Source organism: Myotis yumanensis, unplaced genomic scaffold, assembly GCF_028538775.1.
Source record: "Myotis yumanensis isolate MYYU_CA2020_CCGP unplaced genomic scaffold, mMyoYum1.0.hap1 SCAF_12, whole genome shotgun sequence".
NCBI classification, from domain to species: Eukaryota; Metazoa; Chordata; class Mammalia; order Chiroptera; family Vespertilionidae; genus Myotis; species Myotis yumanensis.
In genome coordinates this window covers 21816023-21842390 of record NW_027223763.1, presented here as the reverse complement: position 1 = coordinate 21842390, position 26368 = coordinate 21816023, and the positions used below count along the sequence as shown (strand labels likewise).

Here is a 26368-nt window from a genome sequence, read left to right as displayed (position 1 = left end):
CTTTGGCTTATATACAGCTTTATTGCAGGAAGCAAATAGAAGTTGTGTGCACTGAAGTGATACTAATTCAAAACCCGCAGACCTATTGTTCTTTGTTGTTTTTTTTCTTTCATCCATTGCTATTGTTTATTTAATAGGACTCCTTTACAACCAAATAAAACTAAAAAAATAAAGAAAGAAGAAGAAAGCTGGGTTTGATTCTGTCCTGTGTCCTTGGAAAATGTATTGAACCTCTCTGGGCCTCAGTTTCCTCATCATGAGGATTAGCGATAATGTATGGTAAGCACCCAGTACAGAGCCTGGCATAGAGCAGATGTTCAATACAGAGAGGTTGCTATTATTAGTATGAAATGCAAAGACGATCTTATGATGCAAAAGCTTAGAGATTTCTTTTGTTATGCTAGTAAATAGTGTTTCCCGGGACTACTTTGTGCTGCTTATGTGAAATCCTAGGAAAACAGTGGAATAGTGTTTGCAACAAGGAAAGAGCTCTTTGTTCCTTCATCAGACAAAAGAAGCTCATTATCGTATCAAGTAGTGACTGTTGCTATTGAAATGGTTTATTTGTATGATTTTTTTTTTCTGTTTTTCTCCCTAGGGATTTATTTGTGGCTTTTCAGTAGCAACAGGTGCAGCAGCGAGACTAGTGTCAGGATACGACAGCTATGGAAATATCTGTGGGCAGAAAAATGCAGAGTTGGAATCAATACCAAACAGTGGCATGGACCACACCCATCGGAAGTGAGTAGAATGTTGTTGAATGTTGAACACAATGGAATTTTGGAAGGGGGAGGGGAAGAAGTCTGCTTTTCTTACTGTTTTAAAGATATCTTACTGAATATTATTTTCATATGACTCCTGTTGATTTTTTTTATAACTGTCCACTTGAATCATTCCTGGCCTATAAATACATTTTCCAGAAAACAAAATTAGCCACCATGTTAAAATGGGGTACCTTGAGGTTTTAATGAGGAAAAGCTTGATTTGAGTGAGCTGCTCTTGTACTTGTTTTCCCGTTAGCTTTTTTGGTTGTACAGAAAAGAACATGATATTTTTCTTCCTACAATTATACTTGATGGGAGACAGAGGGATGATAATGGATTTTGAAACATTAAAGTTATAATGAAACATCTTGCAATGCATAATTTATAAGTACACATCAATCCAATTTTATAAAAGATGCATTTGTTTTGTCAGACATTAAAATTTGTTTTGGGTTCTCAAGGTTCATCTTTTGGATTTCATGAAATTTCTGACTTAATTGTGTGTGTTTTTTCTTCAAAAGAGCTATTTCATTTTTAATGTCTTGGGGGGAAATATATTTTATTGGTCATAGTTTATTTATGATGTCAGTATATTTGTTTAAACTATATATTTATGTCTCCATCAAACTTTATTAGACAGGTCTAATAAATAAAGACAGGACTTTAGAATTAACCAAACTAATTTTAAGGTAACAGGTTAACCAATTCAATTAATGAACTGTATTGGGAAGGCTAAGGAGATTTTAAAAATAGTTTTTAGGCTATATTTTTATTATGAAGCACTTTCCAGGGTGTAATAACTATATTTATTATGAGATAAATCTGTTGGTCAAATCTGGGTCCCTACTGGAAAGTATAAGATTAATTTGATAATTTTACAAATGTGAAGAAATCCTAATAGCTGATCACAACTCAGAGATATTCTTCCATTTAATGAAGGAATAATAAAGTTTATATATATAAAATTTTATTTATTTATTTTTAAATATATTTTTATTGACTTGAGAGAGAAAGGGAGAGGAGAGAGAGATAGAAACATCAATGATGAGAGAGAATCATTGATTGGCTGCCTCATGCACATCCCACATTGGTGATCAAGCTGACAACCCAGGCACGTGCCCTGACCAGGAATCAAACTGTGACCTCCTGGTTCATAGGTCATACTCAACCACTGAGCCATGCCAGCCAGGCCTACATAAAATTTTAAATAATAATAATGAATATTTATGGAGCACACCATAGTCAGCAAGCATATGGCACTACCCTATGAGGTGCATGTAGTAGAAGCTTAGAGATACTGAAATGACTTTTCCAAACATCTGGTGGGCAGTGGAATATCCAACGCGGACCATGAGCTTCCCCTTGTGTGCACCTGCATCCCATGACAGCAGATGTGAAAACCAGACTCAGGGCAACTTGAAGGATTGTTTCATTTATCCTTTCTGATTGCCTCATGAAAATAACACAAATTTTAGGCCTTGTATTATTTCTTATAGCAAGACTATCCCTATATTTTTTGCTTTTACTTTTTATTTTGAAATAATTTTAGTTTCGCGTAGAAGTTGCCAAAAAAGTAAGAGTTCCACATATCTTTTTTTTCATGTAGCTAGTGTCCATGCTGTCAAATATTGTTTAACTCTTTAATACTGTTAACATGCACTAAACATACAATATCACCATTTAGATAATTCAGGAAATAGGAGGAAAGGGCTCTATCCCTCAGGTGTGCTGCTCACATGAGGTTGTAATTATTTCTGCGGCTCCCTTTACAACTTGCTGATGACTCCAAGAATATTCTCATTATAAGGTTTGTGTAAATGTCACTTTTCACACTTAACCTAATGGAGGTTCATTTGTTCAATTTTTAATTTCAAATCCTTGGATTGTTCTATGTACATTTTGATCTCTTACAAAGAGACTCTGCTATTATTACAAAAAAGTGGTTCCTTTTCCCTGATTGCTTAACATAGTCAAGAGTCACTCGTGGATAGCTGTAGGGAAAATAATTTCTGAAGTACAGAGATGCCCTAACTCATGTGTACGTTTAAAATTTACTAGATTTAATCTCTACTTGCCTCTTTTCTGCGTATGAGCATTTTAGTGCTGACCCATCTAAGTATTTCTATCTATAAATTGTACTTTAAAAAAAAAGAATGGTACATTTTGAACATATGTTTCTCAGGTAAGTCTGAGTTTGGAAACAGACAGAAAACCTTTATGTTTGTTATCTTTATTCCATCCTCTTCTTTTTTTCTGCTAAACGCATTGGTTTTCTCCTTTTTCACTCATTTCCTCAGACATCGTTGGCTTTATTATGAATACCCAGCCCTTCTGTAGCTATACAATACATATTTTTACACCTGTTTTGTCTGCTATAATTTCAACTTGATCCTCATCTCCAGTACATAGTGCTTTCTAGGACTTCCATACATATTTTTTAAATAAGTTAATGAATGAGTACTCTAAAATCTTGAATACAACTAACTCTTTTTTGCCTTCATGAATATTGTTTTCACTATCAGAAAAAAAGAAATTTCTCCCATTCTTCATATGGCTAAATTCCACTCATCCTTCAGTTCTCAGTATAAATGTTACTCCCCCCCCCCAACCCCCCCCCAAAAAAGGTCTTTTTTGATCTCACAAATTTAAACCAAGTTTTAAAAATACTCTCGTTGTGTCCGGTAATATGTGTAAGTATACATTTATTCTGTGATTATTCGTTAAATGTTTGTCTCTTCTAAGACCCACAAAACAGAGATGAGGTCTGTTTTGTTCATTGCTGCATCCTCAGGACCTAGAACATAGTAGGCATTCAATTAAATGTTTGTTGGATGAGTAAATACATTTATTTTCTTTTTAAAATATATCCTAAGAAGTGAATTACTGAGTCTGAGGGTCTGAATATTTTAAGATTATTAATGCGTATTTTTGAATGGCTTTCCATATAAGCTGTTCCATTTACATTCCCACCAACAGTGGGAATAAGGGCTTATTGAGCCGAAACCGGTTTGGCTCAGTGGATAGAGCGTCGGCCTGCGGACTGAAAGGTCCCGGGTTCGATTCCGGTCAAGGGCATGTACCTGGGTTGCGGGCACATCCCCAGTGGGAGATGTGCAGGAGGCAGCTGATCGATGTTTCTCTCTCATCGATGTTTCTGGCTCTCTATCTCTCTCCCTTCCTCTCTGTAAAAAATCAATAAAATATATTTTTTTTTAAAAAAAGGGCTTATTGAATTATGATTGCTTTACCTTTGCTAGTATTACTAGTTTTTATTTTTAACTAATTTGATCGACCAAAAAATTTTTCTTTATAGTTTTGGTTTGTGTGTCTTTGATTATTCATGAGTGGGGACCTTTTTTCCCTCATGTGTTTGTTGGCCTCTCCTGAAGACTTGTGCTAGCATATTCCTTCCTGGTCTTACCTCTAGTCTTCCCCATCCTTTATACTGTGATAAAATTAAGTTCTTTAAGACACCTGATTGTCATTTCCCTGCTGAGGAGCCCTTCTCTTAGTGTTGTTGCTTATAGTATCAAAAACGAGCCCACTCAGCTCCTGCCACTCCAGGCCTCCCATGATTCAGACCCTTCTCTCACTGTTCCTCAGTGTAGTAGCGTTGATATTCAGTTGATTGTGCCTCTGTGTTGTTTTCCCTACCTCTCTGCCAATGAATTCTTGGAAGACATAAGGTGGGTTTCATAACTAGTCTCTTTATGAAATATTTCAAAATTAACTTTCTCTGTCGTGATCTTACCTTTATTACCTGAACTTTCCTATTTCACATTTATTTTTCTGTTGTATTTATGTTGTTCTCTAATTATATTCTATGTGTCCACCTGTATTAATTTTCAGTAGCTGGATAACACTATTACCATAAATGTAGTGGCTTAAAATGGGATGCAGACACATTACTATCTCACCCTGGTCAGGAGTCTGGACATGCCTAAAGTTGATCTCCTGCTTCAGAGTCTCTCCCAGGCTGTAGTCAAGGGGTGAGTCAAGGCTGGGCTTTGCTGGGAAAGTTCCCCTTCCAGGCTCACGTGGTTATTGGCAGCACAGCCCTCAGGGATTGTTGTACTGAGAGCCTTAGCTATTTCCTGGCTGTCAGCTAGAGGACTCCCTCGCTGCGTGCTGGGTGGGCCTCCCCATGGGGCCTAGACCACTCCCTATCGCGGCTCTCTTCAAAGCCAACCAGGGAGTGCATCCACAGAGAGTCTGCTGGCAGAATGGAAGTTACAAACTTGTATAAGGTGTTTATAGAAGTGATATCCCATTTCCTTTGCCATATTCTACTATTTAGAAGCAAGTCACAGGTCCCACCCAAAGTCATGTCATTTATACACAAGGGAATAAATTCTAGGACGTAGGGATAATTGGGGTATTTATCCCTAATTATCTGTCACAGTGCCCAACTCAGTCTCCCTGAACACTGTTTTATATAACTCCCAGGGTTTGAGCACCCAAAAGTTACTTCAGAAGGGCTTAGTGAATGGCAATAAATAGGAAGGAGGAAAGTCAGGAGGGACAGGGGAAAGGAATGCCTTTGACTTGTTCTATCAGAAAATTTAAGATGCCAAGATGACGATAAGAATCCTATCAGTAGTAAAGAAAAGGCAGTATTTTATTTTCTTACTTTAATTTTAATGTGCTCTTTTTCTCCAAATAATATTTTTGACCTGATAATATGTTTACTAGAGTAATAAGGATATAGAGGAAAATGTCAGATAATATTTTATGAGAAACAGGAAGGTCCTGTCTTCATAGATTATGTTCCCAAAGTTGATTTTTAAATTGGTTGCTTAGAGCCATAAAGTGCCAGAGATGAAAGGGACCTTTAAGATTGCCTAGCACATAGCCTCCTTAAAACATCCTATCAAATATTTGTGAGAGCCAGCCAGGGCCTGGAGGAGAAAATGACTTGTTTTGTAACTCAGCTATGGTGATTAGTGGTAATGGTACCACATGGCATGAGTATGGCTTACAGCCAGTGTTTTTTTTGGTCCTGGGGAGTGGGGTGGTGATAATAATATATTTTGAACTCAGGTTGACAGTTCCCAAAACACCTCTTCTGCCACATTCTAGATTGCCTACAATTTTTCAAACCATAAAGCTAGCCTTAAAGTGTAGGTATCAACTTTTAGACATACAGTGATGATAAAGATGATAATTATAGTAATTATAGTAATTGCTCCCAGACAGGAAGCCTTCTCCCCCCATCTTCCATATCAATTTGGTGTAGAATTATGTCCATTGTCATGGAATCCTATATAATAAAAGCCTAATATGCTAAGTGTCTGGTCATCCGTTCAACCAATCAAAGTCTAATATGCTAATGATATGCTAAGGCTGCTCAACCGCTCACTATGATGTGCACTGACCACCAGGGGGCAGACACTCTGACCAGTAGGTTAGCTTACTGCTGAGGTCCGGCCAATCATGACTGAGCGAAACGGGCCAGACACGCCCTGGAACCCTCCCACAGTCCCTCCCCAGCTGGCCAACCTCCCCCATCCCTCCCCAGCCCTGATCGTGCACTGGTGGGGTTCCTCGGCCTGGCCTGTGCCCTCTCACAATCCAGGCTGAAGGACACCCTTCTCCCACCCCCGAGTGCACAAATTTCGTGCACCGGGCCTCTAGTATCTAAACATTATTATTAAAAAATAGGTTTAAAAGCAATATAGATTGTATGATTTTTATTTACATATATAAAGATATACATGTGCATAGAAAAGTATAAAATGACAAGAAAATGTCAACATTGTGGTTAACTGGTGAGTTATGGATGGTTTTAATTTTCTTTTACACTCATTTATTCTTTTAAGTCGTCTGCGATCAGTATATATTGAAGAAAATTAAAAAGAAAAAAAAGACACCCATAGTCAATATCCTTGAAGAGGTTGCATTCGAGTGAGGAAGACAAAACACACAGATAAAGCTATGACAATGCAATGTGGGTCAGCCTATGAAAGCGTTGTATAATGAGAGCTGGGTGACTAGTTTCCTGGGTTTCCTAACAGCAGGCTGGTGGAGAGAGGAACATAAGGCAATTGGATGGTAACATTGAGACCACCGCTGCATTAGATTCTACTGCTGTTGTAACAAACTAATTGGCTTAAAACAACAAAGTTCTATAAATCAGAAGTCTGTGCACAGCATGGCTCAGCTGGTTCCCTTCTCCAGATTTCACAGGTCTGAAATTGAAGTGTCATTAGGGCTGCCTCCCTTACTAGAGGCTCTGGGGAATGAATCTTCTTCGAAACTTATTCAGGCTGCTGGCAAAATTCAGTTCCCATGTGGCTGTAGGCCTGAGGTCCCATTTCCTCGCTGACTATCAGTTAGGAGTTGTTCTCACCTTCTAGACGCAGCCCATGTATTGTGTAGCTATATTCTGTGGGTTGTCATACAACCCTTCTCCTTCAGTGGGTTAAATCCTTATGCTTCAATCTCTCTGACCTCCTCTTCTTCACAGTAGCACCTTGGTTCTAAATTGTCCTTGTGGGTTGAAAAATCTCTCAGCCAGTGATGGGGAGTAGGGTGGGCTGGGAATTCAGGAACACTGTCATTTTAAGTAGGGTCTTAGTGCTCCTTTTGGGTAGGTTCAGAGAAGAGCTTACGTTCTAGCAGGGGAAAATTAAATAAAGTACGTCTCTGGAAGGGGGCACACACAGTGATGATTGAGGGAACCTGGGGAAAATCAAATAAAGTACATCTCTGGAAGGGGGCACACACAGTGATGATGGAGGGAACCTGGTGAATGAATGGTCCTGACGGTTCTCGAGCAGTGGCTTCAAGGGCCCATCTCTAGTGGCAATGGAATTTGAGTTAGAGCACCAAGCTTGGTTCTTGTTGGCTGAAGAGCATGAGCTGAGGCTACAGGTTGGAGTTCTACAGACCATGCTAAAGCCAGGTGAAGGATGGCAAAAACAGGAAGGAGCCCCGACTCTGTGGAGTTGCAGAGGTTTAGGAAGGAGGAGAGGTAGTGCCTTTATTCACTGCTAATGCCTGAGATTTGCAGAGTGTTTGGAGTATTCTTCAGAGCAGCCCGGTAGATCACTTGCTCATTCCCACACTCAGGGATAAGTCTGAACAAACGGAGACACTCTAAGCCTTTGACAGTTCTGGCTTTGCTTTGAGGGAAAGTGCTCTCCCCTCTGCCTCCTGTTAAATAACTCTGATTTCAGCATTAACTTACTGCCTCACCTAGTTTGGCTCAACATGAAATAGAGTAGTGTGTGTTGATACTTCACTTGAACTTGGATTTGTGGGCTCATTTCTCCACAAATTTATAAGCATTTAGAAACTAACTTTTATGATGTTCTAAATGAAAACTTCCTGTATTTATTCAACTTTCTTAAACTTTTATTTTTCTCTTATGTCAAATTTTAGAAGTTGTAAAAATGATAGCTAAATGTTCAGAAGGTGAATTTATGGAGGCATATTTGGAATATATTTTTTTTCATTTTGTAACCACACTACTCTTTAGCCTAACATTTTTTTTAACTCTTTACAAAGGTAATATCTGTATTACAAGTGTAATTCTGCCTCTAGAATAATACTTGCTATGGATGATACTGCTAGCAATTTGAAAGAAGAGATCCAACTGCATACCTTAGAAATTGCAGAAGTTGAAAGTCGTAGTGTTTAGCAGATACTAAATAGGGAGGTAAAAAGCTACTTAACAGAATTAGATGACATGTGTGTGTGTGTACCAAAGCAAGGATGGGTTGGTTGATTTTTCTCTGTGTTACCTGCCTGGGTGTGTTTACTAGTCATATCTAAGGTAAACAGCTCAATCCAGAGTCTCACTACTTGGTTTGGTTCCAGGTTAACCAGGCAACTGTAAAGATTCCAAAAAGCTTTCATCAGTAGAAATGAGGTCATAGATTTAGATAATTATTAACTACTTCAACTATGAATTTTTATAGTCACCAGTTTACCACCTATTTATGTTTATCTGGATATGAGAGCTGAGGGCAATTGAGAAATTAGAGTGTTGTACATAGTCCACACATAGCCAATCTCACTTCTGACACCAAATCTATAATTGCCAGAAAGCCTCTCACAACTCACTGAAATCTCTTATACTCACAGTTACAGCTTATTACTGGGAAAGGCTACAGATTAAAATCAGTCAATGAAGAAATACATAGGGCAGAGCTTAGTTGTCCTTCCCCAGAGAGTAGTCAGAGCATGTTCCCTTCCTGGCATTGATGTGTGACAAGTACACATGGTGTACTGCCACCTAGTAAGCTCACCCAAACCTCAGTGTTCGGAATTTTTGTTGGGGCTCCATTACTCGGGCATGGCTCATTGACCACTAGCTGGTTCAGTTTCCAGCTCCTCATGCCACAGGATCCAGAACCCCCAGTCTACATGACATTGCTGATCTAAAATTGGTCAACCCACTTCCTGCGTTAACCCACTTCCTGCATTCTACCTAGTGTGGCGCGCCCCCCTCCCTCCCCCCCCCATAAATCACATTGTTAGGCTCTCTGCTATGACCTGAGGCCTAGGCAAATAAAGACTGCTAGAAGGCTTAGAGATTAACTCCCAGAAGCCCAGGGCAAAGTCCAGACCTCTGGTCTGAGCAGTTTTAAACTCTATACTGCACACTGGGACTCTGATTAAGTTGGATTTTATAAAGTATATTTTCTAAATGAAACTTAAAATTTTTTATTTTAATACTTTTATTAAGGTATAATTTACCTGTTTTAAGTGTACAGTTTGAGTTTTGGTAACTGTATGTAGTCGTATACCCTCCACCACAACCCACACTTCTGCTGTTGTCCTTAGAAAATTATCTCAGGCCCCTTTGTTGTCAATCCTTGCCCGGCTCTGTCCCTAAGCAACCACTGATCTGCTTTCGGTCAGTATAGTTTTGCCTTTCCTAGAACTTCATTACATGGAATCATATAGTACAGAGTGGTTTTACATATGGCTTTTTAAGCACAGCATAATAGTGTTATTGAGATTCATCCATGTTGTTTAATACGTCGGTAGTTTGTTCTTTTTTAATAACTGAGTAGTATTCTATCATGGGTATGCCACATTTTGTTTATCTGTTCACTATTTTTTGGATAGTTAGGTTATTTCCACATTTAAAGTTATTTTTTTTCTATTGTGATAACACTACTTTGAAATTTTGTCTATATGATGTTGTATGGATGTATAATTCATTACTTTTAGGTAGGTCCCTAGGATTGGGATTGCTGAGTCACATGGTGAGGGCATGTTTAACTTTATAAGAAATTGCCAAACTGTTTTCCAAAGGGGTTGCACCATTTTGCATTGCCACTAGGAAAGGAGGCCGTTATAGTTGCTGCATCCCCTCACTAACATTTTGCATTGTCAGTCTTTTTAATTGTAACTATTTTAGTGTGTGTATAGTGGTATCTCACTGTGGTTTTAAATCGCATGTTTCTAATGACCAGTGATGTGGAACATCTTTTGACATGCAAATAATTTTATTTTGATTGTTTAATTTATCCATTAGATACATTTAAACCCAATCACACACAAATGTGTCTTTTTCATGGTTTATGCTTTTCATGTTCAAGCTAAGAAATTACTGATGTATCCCAAAGTCTCAACAATATTTTTTCTGTGCTTTCTTCTAGAAGTTTTTTTATGTAGCTCTTATGTTTATGTCTATGATCCATTTTGATTTCATGTTTGCATATGGTGTGAAGAGGTCAAGGTTTATCTTTTCCTTCCATACAAAAATCCACTTTTCCATCATCTTTTATTGAATAGACTATCTTCCCCATTGGATTACCTTGGCACCGTTGTCAAAATAGATTTTAAGTCTGAAGGCATGAAAGAAAGTTAATGGAATTTCTAGTCATGGCCAAAACAGTCTATCTAAAATTAAACAAAACAAGGATATCACATTTTTTATTGTGAATTGTTGTAAATAACTAGCTGCAACAAATCATATCAAAGAGATAAATTGAATGTGTGTAGCTCAGTAGAGAGAAAAATAATGCTATTAACCAATTACAAAGGACTATAACCTGCGTGTTTAGATTGAACAAAAACGTATCTTGAAATGAGATGCTTAAATCATGTGTTATAAAGTATACGCCTAACTGAATTCAGTCATTTATCAGTAGGCAAAATATGAAAAAGATAATACTTGTTTTATTAAAAACTAAAACCTAACAAAATATGGGGTCAAATACAGAGAATTATAATATTTTAATAGAAAGAAAAGAAAACTAATAAGAGATAGATATATAATCTACTCCTTGCTGAGTAGTCTTAATAGAATAAAGATGACAACACTAACAAAGTTAATTTATGGATTTAATACAATAATAGTTAAGATCCCAATAGGATGTTGAATTGAACTTGATTGATAGTATAAATCACAGAGTAAAGGAGCAGCCAAGAACTTTAGGGGAAAAACCTTTTTAAAAATTATTCTTGTTCATAGAATAATTGGAGAGGGTTAGAATTAGATGAATATATTATAAAATAATTAAACAGGGGATAAAAGATCAGGAGCCATGCCAGGAAGTAGAGAAGAGATTAGACCAGAGATCTAGGCTAAGTGTAGTTTCTGAAGTTGAGCACCAAATTGACTGTGAACCTTCTGTCTTTGATGGTAGAAAGGAAAACTGGATTTCACCAGGGGTTGCAAATCTAAAGGCCTCTAGGCCAGCAGTTCTCAACCTGTGGGTCGAGACCCCTTTGGCGGTCGAACGACCCTTTCACATCCTGCATGTGAGATATTTACATTATGATTCATAACAGTAGCAACATTACAGTTATGAAGTAGCAACAAAAATAATTTTATGGTTGGGTCACAACATGAGGAGCTGTATTTAAAAGGCCAGAAGGTTGAGAACCACTGCTCTAGGCAGATACTGTAAATCACTTATGTGGACTGGAAATGAGACAAATGTTGGGTACTTGGAGCTTTATATGTGTGTGCCCCAAAAAAGGAGATAGCTGCTACTCAGCTATAGCTGATTTTTGGCATTTGGGTTGATGGGCCCAGTGATGCTAATTTTTCAGGAGAAGCTAGGAGAAGTCTATTGGCAGGGGGAGAGTAGGGGTACACACAACCTACTCTGTTTGAGCTGCTTATAACCAACAGAAACTTATCTCTCTTGGTTCAGGAGGCTGGGAACCCAAGATCAAGGGAGCAGCATGATCACATTCTCATGAGGGTCTTCTTTCTGGTTCATACTGGCACCTTCTCACTGTGCTCTCACATGGTGGAAGGGGATGGGGATCTCTCTGGAACCTCTTTTATGTGGCACTAAACACATTCACGAGCACTCCGCAGTCATGGCCAAATAATCACCCAAAGGCCCTTAAAATCATCATCTTTGGAAATTATAATTCAACATGAATTTGGGTGGGGGACACATTCAGACCATAACACCTATGGATCTTCTGGTTTTAAAATATTGGCAGTAAGTGTACTGGCCATACAAACCATGTAGGGGCTCGGGATTACTCGTTGTCTTGAGAAGGGTCATGTATCTATAGTTGTCATTGTCTAATTAATGATTGTGTAGCTTAGAGGGAACCAAAGGATTGGGGTTTGTTTGTTTGTGTGTTGTTGTTGTTTTATTACTCCGCACTGGAGGATATTTTTTTCATTGATTTTTAGAGAGAGTAGAAAGATGGGAGGGAGGGGGACAGAAAGAGAGAGAAAAACATCGAAAGAGAGACACATTGATTGGTTACCTCCCGCATGTGCCCCACGTGGGGCCAGGGATCAAACCTTCAACCCAGGTATATGCCCTTGACCAGAAATCAAAACAGTGACCCTTCAGTCTGCGGGCTGATGCTCTAACCACTGAACACACTGGCCAGGGCAAGGAGTTTTGCATTTAAGACCGAAGCCTATTCCAAAGTATATTATTAACAGGACTACCTGAATGTAGATTAATTACAGGGATGGAAACCAAATAGAAATATCAGAAATAAACTGATAGTTTAATGTATTAATTAATAAAGTAAAATAAAAACTGAAAGTAGTTGGTGTTTAATAAAAAACATTGTTGAATGACAATATGAAGAAAGCTACATATTCATCTAATTTAATCTCAAGCCATGCAAAATAAATTCCAGATGAGTTAGATATTTTAAAGCAAACTTTATACAGTACTTACCTTTGTTGTGGAGAGGAGATCATCTATACATCATTGAAGCAATAAGATATAAAGTAGAACCAAGATGATCACGTTTGATCAAAAAGTTTGATTCTCTGATATAAAGATAAAAGCAACACAGTGGGAATAGTATGTGTAGTTTTTCTATGATGGTAAGATTTTTCATGTAATTGGAGATATGTCTATAAAGGTAGATTCAGTAGACAGATAACCAATGATGATATACACTGGAGAAAGTCACAATAATATGTTTGGCCTAAAGATCTTCATTTGTAAAATGAGGATAATAGTACTTACTTATTAGGGTGTTTTGGAGAATTAATATGATAAATGATGCATACTCCTTAACACATTGCCTGGAACCATAAAAGTTAACTGCTATTTATTATAATCCTCTTCATTACGCCATCTTCCAAAATAAATTTCAAAGCACGTGTCAAAGCTTCTTCCTTTTTTTTAACCCAAATGGGCAGACCCAGCTATTTTAACCACCTCTGCATTCGTGCAGTTTACAGAGCACTTTCACATATTCTGTTTCATTGATTTTCATGCCAGCCCTGGGAACTGTTTGAGTTTCTTCTCAGTGGGGGCATTCAGGATTCACTCTTCCATAGTCACAGCTTGGTCTTTGTCCTCACCCTAAACTGCTCCACCTATAAAATCAATTCACACTAATTACTGAAGAATTTCCCCATTCTGACCACCGCCTTCTCTCCTCCCAGCTTACAGGTTCTATGCCAGGGGTCCTCAAACTACGGCCCGCCGGCCACATGCAAATACAAATATTGTATTTGTTCCCATTTTGTTTTTTTACTTCAAAATAAGATATGTGCAGTGTGCATAGGAATTTGTTCATAGTTTTTTTTTTTAAACTATAGTCCAGCCCTCCAACAGTCTGAGGGACAGTGAACTGGCCCCCTGTTTAAAAAGTTTGAGGACCCCTGTTCTATGCTCACTGGAGCCATTCTTTTACCTCTAGTCATTCCTTCTCCTTCCCCACCTCCTCCTCCTCCTCCTCCTCCTCCTCCTCTTTCTTCTTCTTTTAATCTTTATTGATTTCAGAGAGGAAGGGAGAAGGGGAAAAAGAGAGAGAAATGTCCCCTTTCTGTTCCTCAAACACTCCAGCACAATCTCACCTTGGGGACGTTGCCCTTCTCTCTGCAACCTGGGCATGTGCCCTAATGGGGAATTGAACCATGACCTCCTGGTCTTAGATCGACGCTCAACCACTTAGCCATGAAGTCATCATTTCTTAGTAGAGATTCAGTAACCTCCTGAGCAATGACTTCCCAGAGTCTTTAGGATGAACTCCAAACATTCTAACATCTTTAATACCATTTTCAGGGCCCCACAAGATCTGGCTCCCGCTTGCCTGGCCAGCCATCTGTGTCTTTCATCACAGTCCATCTCAGCCATTCTGACAGTTTTCCTTTTCTCAGTTATGCTATGCTCTCACTTTGTAAGCCGCTGCGTGCTCCCTTCCCGCCCTGCTCCCACCTCCATTCCTCCACACCTTGCTGACTCGTACTCATTCTTTAGGTCCTGGCTTTAGATTGGACTCCTACCTTTCTGGGGCCCTTTCGATGCATCCTCTGCTGTCCTCTTTTCTCTACTGTTTCCTTTACACACTGTTTTGTAATTGCCTCTCAACTCTCCAGACTAAATGCTGGGAAGGGAGACACTTGGTGTTTGTCTTATTTATCACGGTATCACTAGTGCTTATTTAGCCCTGCACCTGGCAGAGATGTTAATACATTTCTGTTGTATAAATGAGAGGATTTCGTTCTACCTAATATATCTTCTTCCTTCCTTTCCCTCCACCCCTGCCTCACTTGGCAAAATCTTACACAATTACCACCCATTTATTAATTCAACAAATAGGAAAGGAGCTTCTTCCTCACCCCAGGCACTATTTTAGGATCTGGGGATATAGTGATGAATTGGGCAGTTAGGGAGCTGGTGTTCTACCTGTGGAGACAGATAATAAACAGATAGATTAAGTAAAATGTGCAGTGTGTTAGTGAGCGTAAGCGCTGAGGAGAAACAGATGAAGCAGGAGAGATGGATAAGGCACACCCGCATAGAGAGTGCTGTTGGCATTGTAGATAGGGTGCCGGCAGAAGGCTTCGCTGAGAAGGTGACTTCTGAGTGCTGACTTAAGCAGGTGAGAGAGCTAACAATTGCTGTGCTGCTTACCTGAGAGGGAATAGTCCAGGCGGAGAGATGGGCAGCTCCCCCAAGGTGAGAGTGTGCCAGGCGTGTTTGAGGAACAGAAAGGAGCTGTTGGGAGGTCAGAGGGTCAACATTCTCTGTGTAGAGGTGTCTTCATCTGACCTCTGGGCATCCTCCACAGTTTAGGTTGTTTTTAACTGTCAGTGCTATGAATTTACTGGGAAAGCCTGTGAAAGTTTCTCTTCTTAGCAGTTGCCTGTGAATCAAGGACTCTGGAAGAGACAGCCATGATCCTGAGACTTCAGTGGCTTCCTTGCAGGTCGGAGAGGGGCATGCTTAGCATTTCTTCAACAACTGCTACCTCTTTCTCAGGATAGTTTTGCCTTTTCCTCATTAGGATTGGGGAGGCAGTGGGACATTGCTGCCATCGAGCTCATGGCTGGTTTCCCACAGCTCAGTCCTCTTCTGTTCTCTAGTCTATGTTTATAGCAGGGGTGGGCAAACTTTTTGACTCGAGGGCCACAATGCATTCTTAAACTGGACCGGAGGGCCGGAACAAAAGCATGGATGGAGTGTTTGTGTGAACTAATATAAATTCACAGTAAACATCATTATATAAAAGGGTACGGTCTTTTTTTTTTTTTTAATATATTTTGTTGATTTTCTACAGAGAGGAAGGGAGAGAGATAGTTAGAAACATCGATGAGAGAGAAACATCGATCAGCTGCCTCCTGCACATCTCCTACTGGGGATGTGCCAGCAACCCAGGTACATGCCCTTGACCGGAATCGAACCTGGGACCTTTCAGTCCGCAAGCCGACGCTCTATCCACTGAGCCAAACCGGTTTTTTTAGTTTTATTCATTTCAAACGGGCCGGATCCGGCTCACGGGCTGTAGTTTGCCCACGGCTGGTTTATAGTCTTGGCCATTATGAACAAGGTGCAACTCTCTCAGCCACTTTGTAGAGCAGTGGTTCTCAACCTTCCTAATGCCGCAATCCTTTAATACAGTTCCTCATGTTGTGGTGACCCCCAATTTCATTGTTACAAATTGAACATAATTAAAGCATAGTAATTAATCACAAAAATAATATGTAATTATATATGTGTTTTCTGATGGTCTTAGGCAACCCCTGTGAAAGGGTCATTTGACCCTAAAGGGGTCGCGACCCACAGGTTGAGAACCGCTGTTCTAGAGTTACAGCTTTAAAGACAAATTGTTGCTGTCAACTTGTTTCTCTCTACCCATCGCTTTGTCCCAGGAAGTTGAGGGCCAGCATAGTTTTAGTTAACTATGTGTTGCAGGTAATTGGGTTGGGTCACTTTGGGTTGTACCTGCGTTAGTGTGCGGGCCCCGTAGCTCTACCTTGTACACCCCTTTGTGGCACAATTGGGTCCCACCCGATGGAATGACTAGAATTGCCTTGCTGGCACCCACATGGGAGAAAAGAGGGCTTCTCTGGGCAAAACTCCACTGTGGGTGGTGGACAAGTCCCCGCTCTCTACTGTCTATATTTAGCAATAGCGGAAGCCTCCATTAAGCTGTTTTCCTTTTAGTATGATTCACTAGCAGCACCATACTCTGTAGAAAGGGGCTATAAATTGTAATTGATATGAGGCAATAATTGGACAAATGATCAGACTCCATTTTTATTCCTCTCTGGGGAAAGCACGTGTCAGGAATCCCTAATGCAGAAGGTGACAGAGGGATTTTTCAGCCAGCTTCCCCACGTTAGTGCCTCTCTCCTGATTAGAGAGGAGAGAAGCCAAATTCGGCAGGAGGCGGCCAGCAGACCCCGGATCTGCTTGCCACCTTTTGCTCCAAAGAGCCCTGCCGCAGAGAGTTGCCATGGCAGCAGGAGGCAGTTTAATGGCAGAGGCTCATCTGTGGAGGCGCGCTGCTGGTGCACTCTCTGGCCTTCAACCCGAGGGGCTGGCTACACCAGGCAACACTGTGCCATGGCCACTTGAAAGCATGTTGCCTAATGGAATCGAACTGTAAGATCCTCCAGATTCCAAGGATGGCTACCTCTCCTGTCCCCCGCTTCTCCTTGGCGCCTAGCCCTTTGATGTCCCATCCCGTGGCCCAACTTATTTGCAGTTCCTTGAATAATGCTCTTTCATGTTTCTGTGCTTTTTACACATGCAGTTTCCTCTGTCTAGATTGCTCCCTTCCCCAGCCGCCTGGAAAATTCCTACTCACTTTCAAAATGTGGCTTAGATACTGCCTCCTGCTCCATGCTTCTGCCGGAACCCCTATCCTCTGTGCAGAATCGCACCCTATCCTCTGCCATCTCAACCGCGCCACATAGCACAGGATTTTGAAATGATTGTATTTTTGTCTTTTCTTCACTAGACTCTAAGTTACTTGTGTTCAAAAGTTGTGTGTTTTTTATGAATTTCATATCCCCAGGGCCTTGCTCAGGCGTGACCACATAGTTAACACTTAGAGTGTTTGTTGAATGAGTGGTTTCTTCTCATTTATTTAGTTAGTCCTTATCATGGGCATGTTGCATACGACATGAGGACAGCACTGTCGTGTCCAGGAAGGGCTTTGTCTGCTCTGGGGTCCCAGAGGGTTGCCCTGACTTGATGGGTCTGTAACTGACTCTCCATTACATTCATTCTCACTCTCCAGTGTGAATGGGAATGGCGGTGGTGGGAAGAGCCACACTTGGGAGTCGATCTCCCCAGAGTTCTAGTCCAGTGATGGCGAAGCTCTGACACGCGTGTCAGAGGTGACACGCAAACTCATTTTTTTGGTTGAGTTTTCTTTGTTAAGTGGCATTTAAATATATAAAATAAATATCAAAAATATAAGTCTTTGTTTTACTATGGTTGCAAATATCAAAAAATTTCTATATGTGACACGGCACCAGAGTTAAGTTAGGGTTTTTCAAAATGCTGACACGCCGAGCTCAAAAGATTCACCATCACTGTTCTAGTCAGTTGCCCAATTTGTATGTCTCAGTTCTCTCTTGTTGAATTAGGATGTGTGAGGGCAGCGCCGAGGTTCCTTGTGGCCCAGAGTAAATTCTTGGTAAATCTTCCTTTCTTTATCTTCACTCTGGATTCCGGGAAGAAAGTGAAAGCACATGGAAGTTTAAACTAGTTTCTAGTTTTGAACCTTCTCGTGTATCTTTACCTACATCAGATCATTCAGTGCTATCTCCTCGCTCTGAGCACAGCTTCAAAGGTCACCCCTCTTGTACCTGAGCCTCTTGTCTCTTTTCTTGAGCTGCTGTGAGGTGGTGCCCTTCCGTTCCTCAATCATCTTTGGTGTATCTGTCCCCTACTGTTCACTGTGTAGGCAGACATTTTTTAAAAGATTTATTTTGAAGAGAGAAGGGTCGATGTGAGAGAGACATGATTGTTTGCCTCCTATACATGCCCCAAAAGGGGAATGAACCACAACGCATGTATGTGCCCTGACCAAGAATCGAACCCGCCACCTTTTAGTGCATGGGATGACACTCAACCAACTGAGCCACCCAGCTGGGGCTAGATAGACATTTTATTTAGATATCTCTCCTCTCCTGCCTTTTGGGGGATAACTTATTATATTTCAAGAATTTCAATTTAAAATGAATTTATCTTTTTCTCCCCTTTGAAAATTCCCAGAAACCATTTTGTAATATATTTTTTTCTTTTTCCTTAGTTTCTTTTTTTGTTTGCTTTATTTTATTTTTTTGTTTTGTCTTTTTTTTTTTTACTGCAGTGTATATTTAACTGCCGTCCTTTATGTTTACCTTACCGTTTACTCCAAGCATTTTTCTTCATTCCCTTAACTTACGTTATTAATAGGTCTAGTAAGAGATTTAGTGAGGATAGCAATGAAAATGTACTCTTTACTCAGTTATCTGTGACAGTGGGTCTCCCCCGCTGAGAGGACGGGGCCAAGGGGCCAAAGCATGTGTGTAATCAGAGTTGCCTGAGATGCTTTTTCAGGTTCATATGCCCCATCCCTTTCCCAACCCTTTTCCTGGAGGCAGAATGAAAGTATGCTGAGAGTTTTAAGAAACTTTTCTAGAATGTTTTGCAGCCTCTAACCTGGGGTCTGTCGCGCTCTCAGTTGAGAAACACTCCTTGTAGATTTGTTAGTTATAACAGTCTGGTCTGCCAATGCCATGCTTATTTGAGAGTTGGGTATTTGTTTTATTTCAAAAATAAAAAATAAAACTGCACATATAGTTCACTTTGTTTGCCTGGGTAAGGACATTTTCAAATCAAAATGCAAAAAAAGTGTGGTTTTAATGAATCATAAATTTGTTTGATGCAAGCACTTTTCCTATTCTGAAATATTTACTTAAATACTAATTAATTAAAATATAACTACTTATTAACATGTTGCCATGGAGTGGATAAACTTCAAAATGCTGGAAACAATATGAAAAGTCAACATAGGTTATGTTGACCAATGTCACCCCAATAAATTTAATTTTTAAAAAAGTCAACATAGAACAGTTTTAAAATTATTAATTCTGTTTGTAGGAAATATTTTGAGACTAGAGCAGTTTAGAAACAGAATGAAACTCCGAATCAGAAAGACTAGATTTTAATTCCTCCTCTGGCACCTGCTGCCTTTCTTGGGCTGTGGAGCCCGTCCCTCGGGGTCTCAGTTCTGTCTTCGTGGAATGTTGACGGCCTCTCTCTCATAAAGTTGTTGTGAGGCTCAAATAAAGTCATGAATGTGACAGTTCCCAGCACCCAAACATCCCATCACTGTTCACAGAATCTGATTGTAGCGCCTATAAAATATTCAAAACATCGGGTGGGTGTGTGCACACATGTGTTGTGTGTACGTGCCTTGGAATATGTGAAATGTGTAAGTAATTAGGTTTACTATGTTTTTTGACTGTGGAGGTGGGTGATGGTTTTAAGTGTAATGGTTTACGTATATGAGTGTATTTCCTAAGGATACCACTTACAATTATTTCTATTTTAGTTCTGTTGAAGTCGATTCTTACAAATCAGGCCAAAAAATGTGCAATGTCCATTTTACAGTGTTACAGTCACTGTAGAATTCTTCTCTCCCTCTGCACTGGTTTCCTTGTGCTGGACCAGCTCTGGAGGCCACCTTGGTCCTTACCAAGGCCAGTCACCCGACTGGCATGAACACTCCCACACAGACTTGTCTTCCAAACGGAAATTGAATATTAGTAGTTAGTCCTGTTTTGTGTCCATATCAGAAAGTGTTGGATTTAGTGCCTTGCTATCAAATATAAACTTGTGAAAGTTAGTTTTCTCAATGATATGATCACTATATAGATATACATGTTAGGTGCTTTGTGTGCGTTGCCAACAACATTGCAGCAACCTATAAGATAGGTGCTGGGCAGTTTGACATATAAGAAAGCCCAGGCTCAGTAGGGTAAATATGTTTCCCAAGGTCAGACCACTGTTAAGAAAGAGAACCAGAAAGCAAGCTCAGGTGGGTGGGTCTGAGGTGAGATATGAGGCTGCTGCCCAGTCACTGTGGCTTATCACTCCAGGGGATGTGCTTTAAGGTATGAAAGAATTTGGAAATATACTGAGGGCGCTTTTGGCTTTGGGTTGGGCAGAAGCCTGCAGGACGGTCAGACCAGGCGTCTGATCTCAGGAGGCTGTGAGAGGCACTGTCGTTGACCCAATGGCCTGACCCTGGACACCTCTGGCTTTCTCTCCTTTCCTCACGCCTGCTATCCTGCTGTCCCCTGATTTCTCCAGGCATTTCCAAGGCATCACTCATCACTTACAACTGTGCACCTCTCCCCACCCCAGCTCCACTGCCCAACCCGACATTCCCGTGCAGAAGCGTAAAACAGGGTTGTTGTGAGGATAAATGAGATAATATGTGTAAAGAGTTTAATAAGGTGTCTAGTACATAGTAAGTACTCAACAAATGTTAGCTACCATTATTATTTTTTTTGTTAAAAGAATAGTATTATTCGTGGTGGTAGTAAATGATTCAAAGGTTTTATGACACCTTCCTCAAGGATCTGTGTGTTCCCTGGCCAGGGGCTGGCTTTGTGTGACTCATTGCACGGGGCCCCAGGCAGGGGCGTGCTCAGTAAGGTGCACAGGATGGAGAGGGATTAGTAAGGGAGCGATTGTTTCCACGCACAGGTTGGCAGAGTTTTCTCTGTGCTGGTTCATCGTCGTCAGCCACAGAAGCTGTCCCACTTCCAAACCACATCTTTCTGCCTGGCTTCTTTGCTTTCCTTTTTATCTACATTGAACATGAATGGTATTAGAGTCATTAACAGGGTTACACAAAAATTATTTATTTTAGTTTCACGGTTTGCAGCTATGCCTGCACGTGTCATCTTCACACACACACACACACACACACACACACCGCCCCTCCCCAGCTCCTGTCCGCTGCTCTACGGAAGCGTGCCAGTTCAGCGTACTCCACCTGCAGGGGTTCCTCTTATCCCATCCCCCACACACATACTGTTTTTTTCCTATTTAATTTTTTTCTTTATATGTATTGACTTTATATTTTTAATTACATTTATTAGGGTGAATTGGTTAGAAAAATTCTATAGGTTTCAGTTGGTTTTATATTTTTGCTTTTCAGTTTTCTCACCTAATTCTTACGTTTTGTTATATTGCCTGATCTGAGTCATAGTTTGCATAGTAATGTAGTAATGGAGTTTAACAGTGTGGGGAAGGCTATTGGCAGATGCATGATTAACTTTTCCTATGGACCCAATAGAATTGAACACAGGTTTGGGGGTTCTTCAGCTATAATCTTGCATGAGAGCATTTCTATTTGTGCTCCCTCACTTGACCCACAATATTAGGCTTTGCTTCTCTCAGTTAAGAAGATTTGGTTCTTAACTGTCTCTTTGGGCAAATGATAACATGTGCAATCTTTGTCATCTCTTCTACCTCGAAACATTAAAAAAAATGTTTTAATGTAATTTCTGATTAATCTTTCCTTTCCTTTTCTCAAATATAAATGTACAGTATACAAAAGGGATAACTTACAATTTGGGAATTATTTTGTTTTGATGAAATGGACTCCTGTAATAAATAATATTTATTATAGTATCAATTCAAAAAAAATTTTCATTCCTTCTAGACAATCGGAATTCTAAAAAGTAAAAGAGAAAATTAACATTAATGGCTTTCATTAAAATGTTCGTATATTTCCTTCTAGTCTACGTTCAACTTTATATATTTAATTTTATAATGCATTTTTATAATTATATATGCATTAGCTAAAGTTTTGTATATTATTTTTTATAATTAGACACTTTATATATAATTATATATTCAGTAACTAAAGTTTACATATAAACTACAATTCATATTATATCGCAGTATTGCTATATTCCAGTAATTTGGCGGGGGGGGTACAAGTTTGACAAAAAAATAAAACTAAAACCAATTATTTTTAAAAATAGATCATTTCTAATTATAAAATACACATGACAAATTTTCATTTTGGAAAAATAGATCATGAAAAAGGAGCCCTACAATTACTTTTCATTTCTGCTTTTAACCGTATATTTATAAGCGATTCTTCTTTAAAAAGCCTATCTGTGATTAGATTTGTGAAATGTTCCCGCATCTGTGATTAAATTTGTGGAGGAGTATGGAATAGATGTTCTTTGCTTTTAGGCTGAGTCAGATGTGCAGTGAACCAGAATGTATTTTGTGGAAATAGTATCTCAATATTTTTCTCCATGCTTTAGGTATGTGTTCTTTTTGGATCCGTGCAATCTGGACTTGATCAACCGGAAGATTAAGTCTGAAGCACTGTGCGTAGCAGCATGTCCAAGACAAGAACTGAAAACCCTGAGTGATGTTCAGAAGTTTGCAGAGATGAATGGTGAGACTTTAGGCATCTAAGTCTACACCCCAGTCACTTATCCTCACTTAAATTTTATGCATTTGCATTCTAATGTAAGTTTGCCTGGTGTTTAAAAATAAAAGTCATCAAAAAAATCTTAAAAAGAATAAGAGACCTGAAAGTACTGTAGAATTTCCTTGATTCACAAATGTTACAGTCACCTAGGGAGCTTGTTAAAACTCCTGATTCCTGGACCTCACCCGGGGAAATTCTGACTGAGTAGCTTTGGACACTGAAAATTTGTATTTTTAACAAATATCTCAGGGGATTTTGATGTATCCTATTTGAGTACTTGGGAATTACTAGACTACTTCAGGTAAAATTGGGGTGTGTGTGTGTGGGGGGGGTGTTCCTTCCTAAGTAATCGATGTTTATTATAGGAAATTTGAAAAGTTCAGAGAAAAGATAATGAAGTGAAAATCAAAGTTTCACCATATTTCAGTGTATTGTATATAATTTTGTATTTTGCATTTTTAATTTTACGTTGTGTCTTAACCATTTTTCTAAGAATGAAGTTTTGAGAAACTTTGAGGTCAAACATATGGGAATTAGCAGCGAAAACAAGCAGTCAATTTCCTGAACTCTGGCTCTGTTCTCATGGTTTTCTAACCTCATTAAAATTCTCTCTAGAGAATTTTTTTTTGTGGGCTATTCTTTTTTTTTAATTATATTAATATTTTTTTATTGATTAAGATATTACATATGTGTCCTTATACCCACGTTACCCCCTACCCCACTAGAGAATTTTTTAACCTCTTTTTGTGAAGGGCCACATCATAATAGCCCCCAAAGCCTGTGTTTTTGAACTTCCATGAGGTTTCATGTGTGTATTTAGTGTGTAGGAGTCCTCAGAGCTGCCACAGTCCTGCCCAGATGCATAGGCTAGCTCTAGTTTCTTCGAACAAGGGTTGACTCAGCTATAACTTCTAGCTGGCTGGAGAAACAGCCTCAGGACACAGCTATACACACACTAGCATGGCTCCATAGTCCATCTGATGGGGATGCTAGACTTCTGAGGGCAAAAACTCTACAGACTGGCGGTATTCCTGTCCGCTGCTAAATGCCCGCAGCATTAGGTAGTGGGAAGGGCATGGGGTTAATTTGATCTGGATTCTACTTCTGCCTCTGTCACTGACCGGCTCTGTAAGGAGGGACAGAAGGTGTAGCCTCTTTGAGCCTCGATCTCCTCATCTAATAAAGTATGGATTTAAAATAATGCTCCCCCTCCTAAGTTATTGAGAGGATTAAATGAGATGATGCATGGGGAATCCTGGACACTTGCTTGGTGGGCATTGAATAAAGAGGCATCGACCACTCCTGAAGATCTCATTTTCTATTCCCACGTGATATCCCCAGATGTGTTGATGTGCTGAGTCTGATGCCAGAACTATCAGCCTTGTCATTATCAGGTTTCTTAGGGAGGGATGAGTTATTCTTTAAGGGATTTTCTAAAATCTTAGACAGTGTGAGCATATACAGTGTACTCTGGGAGGTGGTGCCATCGAGTGGTTAGAGTGTGGGCTCTAGAGGTAGATTATCCAGGTTCACAAATTGGTCCTTCCACTTAAAAGCTGGGGGGCCCTGAGCAAGTTACTTGATCTCTCCATGCCTCAGTTTCCCCATCTGTGAAGTAGGAATGATATATGTACCTAAACTACCTCCAGTGCTGTTATGAAGAGGTTAATACATGAAAACTGAGTAGAACAGTGCCTGGTAAATAGTATTTTGCTACAATATGGATAAAACTTGAAGATATTATGTTAAGTGAAATAAGCCAACCACAAAAGGACAAATACACTGTATGATGCCCCTGGGTAAGACATATACACCTTCATTTTATTATTTTTACCACTGACTTCTGAGCAAGGGATTAACATGAGCTGAAAGTAGAGAGCAACTTGAGGCAGAAGACTATTACATTCCACTGGTGGAATAATAATAATAATGCAACAGTAGCATGGTGGTTGCCATGGTGGGGAGAGAGGAATGAGAAGTTGCTGTGTTATGCATGAAGTGTTTAAATTTTGCAAGAAATGAAGAATTTTGGAGATGGATGGTGGTGATGGTTGCGCAACAATGTGAATGTACCTAATACCACTGAACTGTACGCTTAAACATGGTTAATACGGTAAATTGTTATCATGAGTATTTTACCACAATTAAAATGTTCATGAAAGGGAAAGAATGACAGTTCGTTTTAAATGATAATTGTAAACCTTATTTTTAAAGTGCAAGAAAAAATAACATTTTTCTTACCAAAATGAAAAGATTATATACATCCTTTTCAGGGAATTTTATGTTTCCATGACAACATTTGGAAGTACTTTTTAGCACTTACAACCATTCATTCATATTAACTTATATTACCTTTACAAATTATTTAAAATTTATAAAGGAAAGCTCTTGGCTCCTGTAGTAAGAAATGCATTCATTAAGCAAATAAAATATTTCCTCAATTTTTGTTTCTTTTAGATAAAAAGAAGAGCTGTTTTCTTGGACATTTACATTTGTAGACCCTTCTGTCCAGTATGTCTGACTAGAATAGAAAGTTTGGAAGAAATAGCTGGAAATTAGATTGGTCATGTAATATGCTCTCAAATTACAAAGAGTTTGGAAAGCAAGCAGAAGGATTTAGGTGAATATAAAAGTATAAATTCTTGTGCGTTGGGTGGTAAATGTACAAATGTGCATTTTATTATTATGGTGCATAGTTTATATGTGATACAACTATCACAAATATATGATGCTAGGGATTAAAATAATTTAAAAATTGCTTTAAAAAGTGAAAGTTGCCAAATACCACAAGGACTGAGAAATAAACTTCTTTGTTTCATCATCTTCCTTCAGTAGTGCATGAGTTTCCTGGGGGCTGGATCTTACTCTCTTCATCTCGAAATATCCCAGCCATAATATAGGACTTAACATAGTAGCTATTCATAAATGTTTCCTGAAAGAACGAAGTTGAAGTTCCCCCTTCATCTCTATTGCCACTTACTGATTTCCCATTCTCTCAGCGTACTATATAGCCTTTGCTCAATTCTGTATCCATGTGAGTTGCCACCAGCAGGTAAATTGTTTAGCTTCAATCTAACCAGAATTGCTGTGAAATCAGTTCTTTTTATTCACCTCTTAAATAATTCATCTTATGTATTCATTCATCTCTCTCACACATATTCTCCAAGTGATTATTCGTTCCATTTTTTCTTTTAAGCCCTCTTGTTCTTCCTCTTTCCTAATCTTATTCCCTACAGAGAAACTGCAACGGGCCAGGGAGAGCTCATTTTCAGCAGAGCATGAATTCCATCAACTTTCGTTCCCTCCAGTTTCTGTTGAACAGGTTTCTGTCCTCTTTATTATCATTATTGTTGAAAACTCAAATAATGTGTACATTGTAGGGGGTGGAAATAATCCTTCTCCCGCCGCTGCTAACTTCATCTCAACCCAGCCAGACCATGCCAGGTGGC

At 39.4% G+C, this 26368-nt stretch overlaps 1 protein-coding gene across 7 annotated transcripts in view; it reads left to right on the top strand.

The window, feature by feature from the left end:
- SLC44A1 (solute carrier family 44 member 1) overlaps positions 1 to 26368 on the top strand; it is a 150594-nt gene that overhangs the window by 50584 nt on the left and 73642 nt on the right. For all 7 annotated transcript variants that reach the window (XR_011473383.1, XR_011473382.1, XM_070430994.1 and 4 more), the window contains exons 3-4: positions 599 to 741; positions 22747 to 22883. Coding sequence is in view for 5 of the 7 variants with exons in the window: in XM_070430994.1 (XP_070287095.1) it covers positions 599 to 741; positions 22747 to 22883 (280 nt within the window). In the remaining 2 variants the exon portion in view is untranslated. The remainder of the gene's footprint in view (positions 1 to 598; positions 742 to 22746; positions 22884 to 26368) is intronic.